Consider the following 10,390-nt stretch of genomic DNA (forward strand, 5'->3'; position numbering starts at 1 on the left):
CATCATCGTTGCTGACGTTATTTCGGAGGAAAGGTGCTGCTGACACCATGAAATGCCTCCTGTCTGTGCCTGAGATTCCTGGAGGCGATTTTGCCTCGGGGACAATTTTTCTTGGCAGAGACAGCCAGGCGAACTAGCCCTGCGGAAGAGAATGGGGAAGTCATAGAAACATCCTCATGGAGACACCCACATTGCAGTATAAATAAAGATCTCAGAGGACACGAGCATCTGCAGTGTGGTTTTTGTTTATCAAGCTGAGCGTCTTTGGCTTTCCCTTGGGCTTTGGGCTTCCTTTTAACTTTCACTATGAGCTTCAACACCAAACAGAGCACCACCACTACGGTGTACTCCAGAGGGAGAAGCAGCAATGGTAGCACTGCTGCTAGAGATGGGGGAATCAGGGTTGTTCCAGCAGTCTCTGCCAGAGGTGTATCCCCTGCTAGAGGGAGTCCTAGATGCAGCCTCTCTGGGAGAAGCTTTGACGGCTTCGGAGGGAATGGCAGGGGTGTCATGGATGGTGGTTATGGGTTCAGTGCTGGCAGCACTCGCTATGGGCATGTCGGTGGCAGCATGGGCTGTGGGTTTGGCGCTTGCAACGAGGCCCCCCTGATCTCCTGTGATGAGAAGATGACCATGCAGAACCTCAACGACCGTTTGGCCTCTTACCTGGACAAGGTGCGATGCCTGGAGGAGGAGAACATGGATCTGGAGGGCAAAATCCGGGAATGGTATGAGCAGCAAGGGCCCCTCTATGACCAAAAGGATTACAGCAGCTACTATCAGCAAATTGAAGACCTTAAAAACCAGGTAGGAAAATGTTTCCTCTGCAATGCATGGCCAGATTAACCATGAGTACATTACAGACTAGAGCTTGATGCTCTGTTTTAATTATCAGAGAACATTTTATTTTATTTTATGTGCAAGGCACTTTTCAGATCCCCTGAACTCTGGAATGAAACTCTGGGTGTTTCTCCTAAAAGGATTCAGACAAATGAGAGGAATGCTTTGTCTGTCTTACTCCCTATATTGGGTTCTCTGAATACAAAGAACACAGTAAATTGGGGTTGTGATCATTACAGAGCTAGTGAAGAAAGCAAGATAAATTCTGGGATGCCCTGAAAAGAAAAGGTATAATATGCATGATCTAATCTAATCTAATCTAATCATCTGAATGCCTATAATGTATTATTTGTAAAATGAATTGAGTGTTCAAACATTTACTAATTACCTTTCGGCATTGTATGAAAATATTGGAGCACTATTCTGCTTAGTTAATCATAATCGTACTCTGCAGGTGTCTCCACTTGCTCTGGTTTGGATTGTGTCAGTTGAGTGTGCTTTGGGTATGTAGGGGAGACATTGGTTGGTGATGGTCGGCTTGAAATGGCAAATTTTCCCCAGGTGTGAATTTTTGGAACAGAAGAGAGGGAAGAATATTCTTGTGTAATTGCAAAAAGAAAATTCGTCCACTGGACGAATGGGTTATTTACCCCCAGGATCACTGCCTGGGGGAGTTGTGGTAGCGGTAGCAGTAACAGCAATAAGGGTGCAAGCTGGTAACATGATTTAGGGAAGGTGGCGGTTTTGGCCCAGATGTCAAGGCTAGAGGATGGCTGCATTGAGCAGGGAGCACACCGGCCTTCAGAGTCACATGCTAAGAGCAGCGCAAAAGTAGGGGGGACGCTGACAGCCGTATTAGGTTGGGGATGACCCTGAAAAGATATTAAATAATTTGAGACTGGGGGGAAATCAGGAACTGCAGTTAGTCATGTGGCCACATGTGGGGAGGGGCTGTGCCTCAGTGGTAGAGCATCTGCTTGGCATGCAGAAGGTCCCAGGTTCAAACCGCGGCATCTCCAGTTAAAGGGACTAGGCAATTAGGTGATGTGAAAGACCTCAGCCTGAGACCCTGGAGAGCTGCTGCTGGTCTGAGTAGACAATTCTGACTTTGATGGACCAAAGGTCTGATTCAGTATAAGGCAGGTTCATGTGACACACAGTATCTTTAAGGAGGGGCTGTGGCTCAGTGGCAGAGCATCTGCTTGGCATGCAGAAGGTCCCAGGTTCAATTGCCAGCATCTCCAGTTAAAGGGACTAGGCAAGTAGTAGAAATTCCTGCATTGTGCAGGGGGTTGGACTAGATGACCCTGGTGGTACTTTCCAGCTCTATGATTCTATGAAGTAGGTGATGCGAAAGACCTCTGCCCGAGACCCTGGAGAGCTACTGCTGGTCTAAGTAGACAATTCTGACTTGGATGGACCCATTGTCTGATTCAGTATAAGGCAGCTTCATGTGTTCAGGTGGGCAACAAAGCAGCTGACGGAAATGTTATTTTTCCCCTGCCAATTATTTCCCCCCAACAGATAATTTCTGCCACAGTGGATAACAGCAAGCTTGTCCTGGATATTGATAATAACCGGATGACTGCAGATGACTTTAGACTGAAGTGAGTTGTTACAAATTACATAAGACTCATTTCCTTTTTCATTTCCCTGCCCCCAATTTATCAGTTCATAAATAAGGTGGGTTCCTGAAGGAAAACCAGTAGAGTTACCAGCTTTGGGTTGGGAAATACCTGGAGATTTGGGATGGTGGTGGAACCTGGGGAGGGGGGGTTGGAAAGGGAAGGGACCTCAGCAGGGAATAATGCCATAGAGTTAGGGTTCTCAGCTCCGGGTTGGGAAATACCTGGAGATTTCAGGGGCGGAGCCTGAGGAAAATGGGGTTTGGGGAGGGGAGGAACTTAAATGCCATAGAGTCCAATTGCCAAAGCAGCCATTTTCCCCAGGTGAACTGATCTCTATTGGCTGGAGATCAGTTGTAATAGCAGGAGATCTCCAGCTAGTACCTGGAGGTTGGCAACCCTACATAGAGTCCACCCTCTAAAGCAGCCTTTTTCTCTAGGAGAACTGATCTTGGTCACCTGGAGATCAATTGTAATTGCGGGAGATCTCCAGGTGCTACTTGGAGGCTGGCAGCCCTAGACCCCAGTTAGATATATGGAAGGGAAAGGGAAGGCTCCACCCCCCAAAATCTCCTGCCAGTGGCTAAGAGGGACCTGGAAACCCTACTCAGACAGGGGACATTTTTATTTTTCTTGTTTGTGATGCAGGTATGAGACAGAGCTGGCTCTTAGCCAGAATGTGGAAGCTGACATCAATGGCTTACGCCAAGTCCTGGATCAACTCACCCTTTGCCGGTCTGATCTGGAGATGCAACTTGAATCCCTCCGGGAAGAGCTGTGTTGCATCAAGAAGAACCATGAGGAGGTGAGCCCCTTCCCCAACAAGACCCTTGCAGAGAGAAGGCGGGTCCCCCGAACTGTTGACAGAAGAAACACCCAAAAGATCCCCATTTGTTTAAAACAAACGTTGCACTCAACCTAACCAAAGGTGCGCTGTTGTTGTTGCAGGAAATAAAGGAGTTCAAGAGCCAAGCCAATAGAGATGTCAGTGTGGAAGTGAATTCTTACCCAGGCCCAGATCTGAAGAAGATTTTGGAAGATATGAGATACCAATATGAAACAATGATTGATAACAACCGCCGAGAAGTTGAGCAGTGGTATGAAAATAAGGTAGGCTCTCTGTGGTATTCAGTCAGATATTGAAGGGGGGAAAAGATCTATTTCACAGATGCAGATTTGGTACAAGTTAGCAACGGGCTGCTTTTGAACCAAATCTGGACCCATGTTGGTGAGGTATTTAACCCCTCCCCCCACTGTAGGGTTGCCAACTTCCAGGTGGTGGCTGGAGATCTCCTGGGATTACAACTGATCTCTAGGCAACTGACATCAGTTCCCCTGGAGAAAATGGCCGCTTTGGCAATTGGACTCTATGGCATTGAAGTCCCTCCCCTCCCCAAACCCCGCCCTCCTCAGGCTCCACCCCCCAAATCTCCAGGTGTTTCCCAACCTGGAGCTGGCAACCCTACCTCACCGTATCTTGTATTGTAGCTGTGGAGGAGGAACGAGAGCAATATTTTTCTTTCTCCATTCTTGTGATTTCCTCTTGAGCCACTGGTTTGGCCCACCATCTTCCCACTCAAAGTGTCTTGACACAAAACTAGCTGCCGACCAAGTACACAGCCTAGAGAAAGCAGTTGGCGTGCGACTGACGACTGAGAGCTACCTGTTGGAGACCCCTATTTTAGAGCTTCCTTCCCCCATGCTGTTGCTATATCCTGTTGCAAACACCAAAGTAATCATAGGCTCAATCCAATAATCCCCCTGGTAACTTCTTAGGGAGAAGAAAATCCTAATTTTGCTTTTCTTGATTTTTCACAGATGGAGGAGGTGAATCGGGAGGTCACCAACAGCAGCAAAGAATTTGAGGATTGCAACAACCAAGTCATTGACCTGAAACGCCAGCTGCAGACCTTGGAAATAGATCTGCAGGCTCAGCTTAGCCTGGTAAACACACATATCTGCACCCATACAACCTGGGTCCTGTGCATCTTTCCTTCCTATCTTTTTCATTATCGAGCCAGTTAACATTGTTGCTCATGTACCAAGGGCCCAGAGTGGCTTCTTAGTGGCTTCTCTAAGGCTGTGGACCTCTGCAGGATTATAGATTAGGTGTAGCTTCACAGATTTTCAATGTGCCCAGGAGAACCTGTTAGGGTTGCCAACCTCCAGGTACTAGCTGGAGATCTCCCACTATTACAACTGATCTCCAGCCGATAGCGATCAGTTCATCTGGAGAAAATGGCCGCTTTGGCCATTGGACTCTATGGCATTGAAGTCCCTCCCCTCCCCAAACCCCACTCTCCTCAGGCTCAGCCCCAAAACCTCCCTTCAGTGGTGAAGAGGGACCTAACAACCCTAGGACCTGTACAAACAGGGGCTGCCCCCCATTTCACTTCCATTGACCTTATTCCACGTAGCTATCACTCGGTCAGGGGTCCCCAACCTTTTTGAGCCTGTGGGCACTTTTGGACTTCTGTGGGCACTTTTGGACTTCTGTGGGCGCAACCACATAATGGCTGCCATGGAAGGCTGAGCCACACACCAGGAAACATAAGTGCAGGGGAGAAGAGTGGTAATTTTAAAACTAATACACTGAGAAAGCAGAGTGAGTGGGGGAAGAAAACCAACATTGTGATGGCAGCTGCTCCCAAAATTACATTATTTAAATCTGTATAGCCAATGAGATCTCCGTTGGCCGATCAGAAGCCCTGTTAGGCAACCACAATACCTGACTCCACCTACTTACTAAAAACACTTGGCGGGTGTGAGGAATGGGGTCGATACCTGCCATGGTGTCCACGGGCATGACGATGGGGACCCCCAAGCTAGGCATGGCATCTACTGAGATTTTGATGATCAGCTGATCAGTAAGAGAGGACAGAGCAGAGCGGGGCCTCTTCCATCATGGCCCCAATGACACAGAATTCCTTAAACACACACATACACACACACACGGCCATACATTTCCAGCATTGTTTCAGCTCCTCAGTTTTTCCTTTCGCATTTTCTGATTTCTTCAGAGAGACTCGCTGCAAGGTTCTTTAGCCGAGACCGAATGTCGCTACAACAACCACTTGGCTGAAATACAGAACCAGATCTCGTGCGTGGAGCAGCAGTTGGCGGAGCTGAGGGCAGAAATGGAGTGTCAGAACCGAGAATACAGAGAGCTTCTGGACGTGAAGTGTCGCCTGGAACAGGAGATCCAGACGTACCGCAGCCTGCTAGAGGGAGGACAGGAGGACATTGTGTAGGTAGTTCCTACAGATCTGTAGGAGAATCCCCCTGCCCTTGTTGGGTGGTGTGAGGTTGAGCCTCAATAATAGATCCTCTTGGGAGGCTCAATGGAAAACTTTTGCTTAGAGCTGCATGTTCTTTGCAAAGAATTCCGATTTATCACAGTTTCAACTGTAGAGTTTTTACCTCAGAATTTGAGTGACTTAGGAGTCTTGGCATGTCTTTATGGTTTTGTTGCTGGCAGATTCTACATAAATGCTATCTATTGCCAAATAATAAATAATATCTCAGCTCAGCTATATAATACAAAACAACACCACTATTAACAACTATGTACGATATGAATGTCAACTAACCAGTGAACATTTTTTGAGGGTTGCTCTCCAGGGAAAATTTTTAAGTGCAAATTCATTTCAGCTCAAGTGCTCAAGAAAATGTCCTATAACCCGCCAGCTTTGATTGTTTGATCGCTCCCATTTTATCAGTCTTTTCCTGCAGCATGGGGGCTTGGCTTATTTGCTTGAGCAAAATTTGGCTGTACTAAAAGAGATGCACCATTTTCTTGCTTGTGGCATGTGGTGGTTTGAACTGTATGGCTTAATGGGGGTGGGGTGTTATAGGTGATCATCTTGACTTGTAGTGTTGGCTTGTTGATCCCTTCTCAAACACAGTTCTACAAAATGCCACTATGCTGAATGAACAGTCTGCAACTGATGGCCCATGAGGCTCTCCTAGGGTTACCAACTTCCCGGTTTGGAAGAACTGGAGTTCTCCTGGAATTACAACTGATCTCCAAACTTCCCTGGAGGAAATGGTAGTTTCAGATGGCATCCCATCTTGGCAGAGCTCCCTCCTCTCCCCAAACTCTTCCCTCTCAAGCACTGCTCTCAAATCTCCAGGAATTTCCTGAGCTGAAGTTGGTAACCCTAGGCTCTCAGAATCCACTTGAGGGACCTGGTCCAGCCCCAGATGGGCTATGTGATGATCTATTTGTTGTTTTATTGTTTAACTGAGTACTTCTATTCTGCCTTTCTTCTAAAAAATAGCACTCAAGTTATCTTACCAGTAAAATTTGTTCAAAAACAAGTAAGATAATACAAAACGACACAAAGCACAACCCAAATCCAGCAAAAAACCAACAACAACAAAAGAAGAAGCAGTGCAACAGTAGCCATTTTACAAAATCTTCTCTTACTAATCATTATAAGAGGCATTTGTGGTTAGGGAGGCACCCCAAGTTTACCTATTCCTTCTTCTAGAAATTTCACATATTGGGAAAATCTGGGTTATTTTGCCTTCCAACATTGTACATTGTCCTTTCTTCTTTGACCTCACTCAATGCCTCCTTTGCCCCTCTCTCTAACAGCAGTCTCAGTAACAAATCCGGAGGAATTTCCAGACAAGCAAGTGGGAGTCCCAGAAGCTCCCGTAATTACTCCACCTCTCCCAGCCGTTCCCAGCCACTGGTGACTGACATTAAAGGTAAAAAAGAAAATTTGGTGCTGCAAGGCGAAAGAGGGTATAACACACCCTTTCTTAAAATATCCTTGGCCTTCAAGTGCTGAAGAGCCTAAGTGGTTCCTAAGGAGGAACAAAATTTGGCCTGAGCATGTGGCCTATGAAATGGGGTAGGAATGGAGGTATGGATGACTCAATTTCCTAACACAATGGAATGAATGTTTGTATGATCAAGTGATACAGAAGGCTTCCTCTACTCTGGAAATGCCTAACCCATTTGTACAAACCCCTCAACTGGTTTCATTTTTTAAAAATATGTACCATGTTTGGCTGCTGGTTTTTTGGGCCCTCCTTTGTGGCACCCCCTTTGGGGAGCGGCCGTGGCTCAGTGGTAGAGCATCTGCTTAGCATGCAGAAGGTCCCAGGTTAATCCCCAGCATCTCCAATTAAAGGGACTAGGCAAGAAGGTGATGTGAAAGACCTCTGCCTGAGACCCTGGAGAGCCACTGCCGGTCTGAGTAGACAATACTGACTTTGATGGACCAAGGGTCTGATTCAGTATAAGGCAGCTTCATGTGTTCATGTGTTCAAACACAGCCCCCCAGCCCCAGCAATCAGCTGGAAGGTGTTACTATCTGACACTCCGTTAAGCCCCAATAGCTCCTCAACTGTCTTCAGGTCCTTCTCCCACTGGGGAGTGGGTGATCTGTCTAGCATCTCCAGTAAGGTCCTCTTGCAAGACATGGTCCTTGACAGGTGTCCAACCATTCCAGCTCCAGTTACTGGTTCTGATCTGCATGTCTGATCGGATTCCATTAATTCTGAAGAATATATGTTTCCGTAATACCCGTCCTTTAGTGTGAATTCCTCAAACACCTGTCCTTTACTCCCTCTGTCCTTCACCCTCCTAATTCCTTAAGATACACCCATAAAACATTTCAAAAGTTACAGAGTTAACAGTTTAACTCCAATTTTTAAATCAAATAATTGTTTCGTGGCTCCATACTTGGAAGTCCACCTCATTCATTCTACCCCAAGTTGTCCTGCAGGCCACTTCCTTGGCATCCCCTTTGTTACGAATTCTGTTAGTATGCAATGTTATTTCCTTTCCCCAAAGGTAATGTTTTGTTCTCTGTTTTTCTTCCACTAGCATACACCAGATAGATTTCCGAAGCAGCACCTCCACAACAAGCGGTCTGTAACCTGCCAAACTCACGAAAGCCAAGTATCTATTGATGGGCTGCTCACCGTATTACTCTCTTCTTCTCGAAAACCTGGTGGTTCCTACCATTGCCCTGTGTGTTAGTTAACAAATCTTTGTGGAGCTGGTCTTGGGCACTCTCCTGAATGTGGGTCTTTAATAAAACTACTTTTCTGACTGATGCAAACAAAGAAAGTATTGTGTGTGTGTTATTAAAAACCATATCATGTGTCTGATAGTGGGGAGTTATCTCGGTCTAGTTTACTCAAAAGGCCGAAACTGAACAACACATAGGTTATTGACAGGGCGATCCTATATAGAGTCCCAGACTTAAAGTCAGTGGGCGTAGAAAGCTGGAGCTCTGCTTAGAATTGCATTGCTAGTAGGGGTGCCCGGCCAGCCTCTAGATGGGACATGGGGATCCCGTGGAATTATAGATCATCTCGAGACTACAGAGATCATAGAATCATAGAATCCTTTCCTTTCCTTCTTTGCTGCTATGGCCCATAGGTCCTGAGCAGTTATTTCTTAGAGGAAAATATGATGGAGAGATATTTGGCCATGGCCAGTGTTATATTTGGATCTCTATCCATCAGCAAAAAGGGGACTATTTTTGTCACTTGTTATGGGAGCAGGAATTCTCTCCAATATGGGGGTGATCCATTTATCTTGGTGGTGTTTAAAGAGGGGGCATTCCATCATCTTATGAGATAATATGTCAGTTTTCTTTGAATTGCATGGGCAAAGTCTGTCAGAATATGGTCGATTTCTATAGCTGCCGTTTAATACTGCTGAGGGTGCAGCATTTAAACAGGCGAGGATAAAGGCTCTTCAGAAGGAAGAATCATAGAATCCCAGAATCACAGAGTTGGAAGGGACCACCAGGGTCATCTAGGATAACCCCCTGCACAATGCAGGAAATTCACAACTACACCCCACACACACACATACCCAGTGACCCCTGGAGATAATGGATGCTTTGGAGGGTGGACCCTATGGTATTATACCCCACAGTAACTCATGTGGGACTACACAAGTACCATGACAATTAATTTAATAAACAAAACAAGCTTGAGTACTGGAGATCAAGTCCTCTGTGGAACCTCTCCTTTGCATGCGTGGGATTACTGGGAAGGTCACAATTCTTGATGTTTAGGCTTTTGTTTGTTTCAACACCAGAGGTGTCAGTGGGCATTTCTTGGCTCTTGCCATCATGAGAATATAGGGTTTTTTTTCTCTTTTGAGCCCGTGGGCATCTTTGGAATTCTGACACAGGGTGGTGGGTGCAACCACACATTGGCTGCCACAGGAGGCTGAAAAAGCTCACATGCAGGGGACAATAATTTTTAATATTATTTTAATATTATTTTTAAAAATACATGAGGATAAAGGGGTGTGGGAGAGGATAAAACCAAAGGCAGCTGCTGCTGAAACAATGCTATTTTAAGCAGCACAGCCCATCAGATCTCCAACAGCCAATCAGAAGGCCTTCTGGGCAGGATCCCCACTTGGCCCCACCCACTTTCTAAAGACACTTGGCAGGCACCAGGAACAGTATCAGTGGGCACTGTGTTGGGGACGCCTAATATACAGAGTCTGGGGCACTTTTCTCAGATTGTACTCTGCTTCTTTGATGGCAGCTTAACTATAACAGTGTCAGAGTATCAGGCTAGGGCCTGAGAAACTGGCATTCAGATATCCATGCTGTCACGAACAGAGAATTGAAGGTTCAGGGGGGAAATGGAAAAACTGGGAATATATTTTTTCCCATGTACTTTTTTCATTTGCACCAATGGAAAATTTAAGAAATCACATCCGGCACTTGGCTGCAGTATCGCCATGTGCCTTTCCCAGGCTGGGCAGATGAGATGATCACTGTTGCACAATTTGTCAGGCAACAGTGCAACCAAGCTAGGGTTGCCAGTCTCCCGGGGATCTCCTGCCCTCACCTCTTGTTTCCAGCTACCATTCAGAGTGGAGGAGGGAGAAAAAAATTATAAATGGCTATTGGACGGGGAGTGTGAGATCACTT

General features: G+C 46.2%; 1 protein-coding gene across 1 annotated transcript; it reads left to right on the plus strand.

The window, feature by feature from the left end:
- The first annotated feature begins 230 nt into the window (after positions 1–230).
- Positions 231–8,395, plus strand: LOC130490980 (keratin, type I cytoskeletal 19-like). Its single transcript, XM_056864805.1, has 8 exons — positions 231–807; positions 2,365–2,447; positions 3,114–3,270; positions 3,414–3,575; positions 4,284–4,409; positions 5,486–5,712; positions 7,066–7,181; positions 8,308–8,395. Exons 1-8 carry the CDS (start codon positions 307–309, stop codon positions 8,319–8,321), a joined length of 1,386 nt encoding a protein of 461 aa, XP_056720783.1. The 5' UTR covers positions 231–306; the 3' UTR covers positions 8,322–8,395.
- Positions 8,396–10,390: the final 1,995 nt, after the last annotated feature.

The sequence above is a fragment of the Euleptes europaea genome, chromosome 18 (genome assembly GCF_029931775.1).
Source record: "Euleptes europaea isolate rEulEur1 chromosome 18, rEulEur1.hap1, whole genome shotgun sequence".
NCBI classification, from domain to species: Eukaryota; Metazoa; Chordata; class Lepidosauria; order Squamata; family Sphaerodactylidae; genus Euleptes; species Euleptes europaea.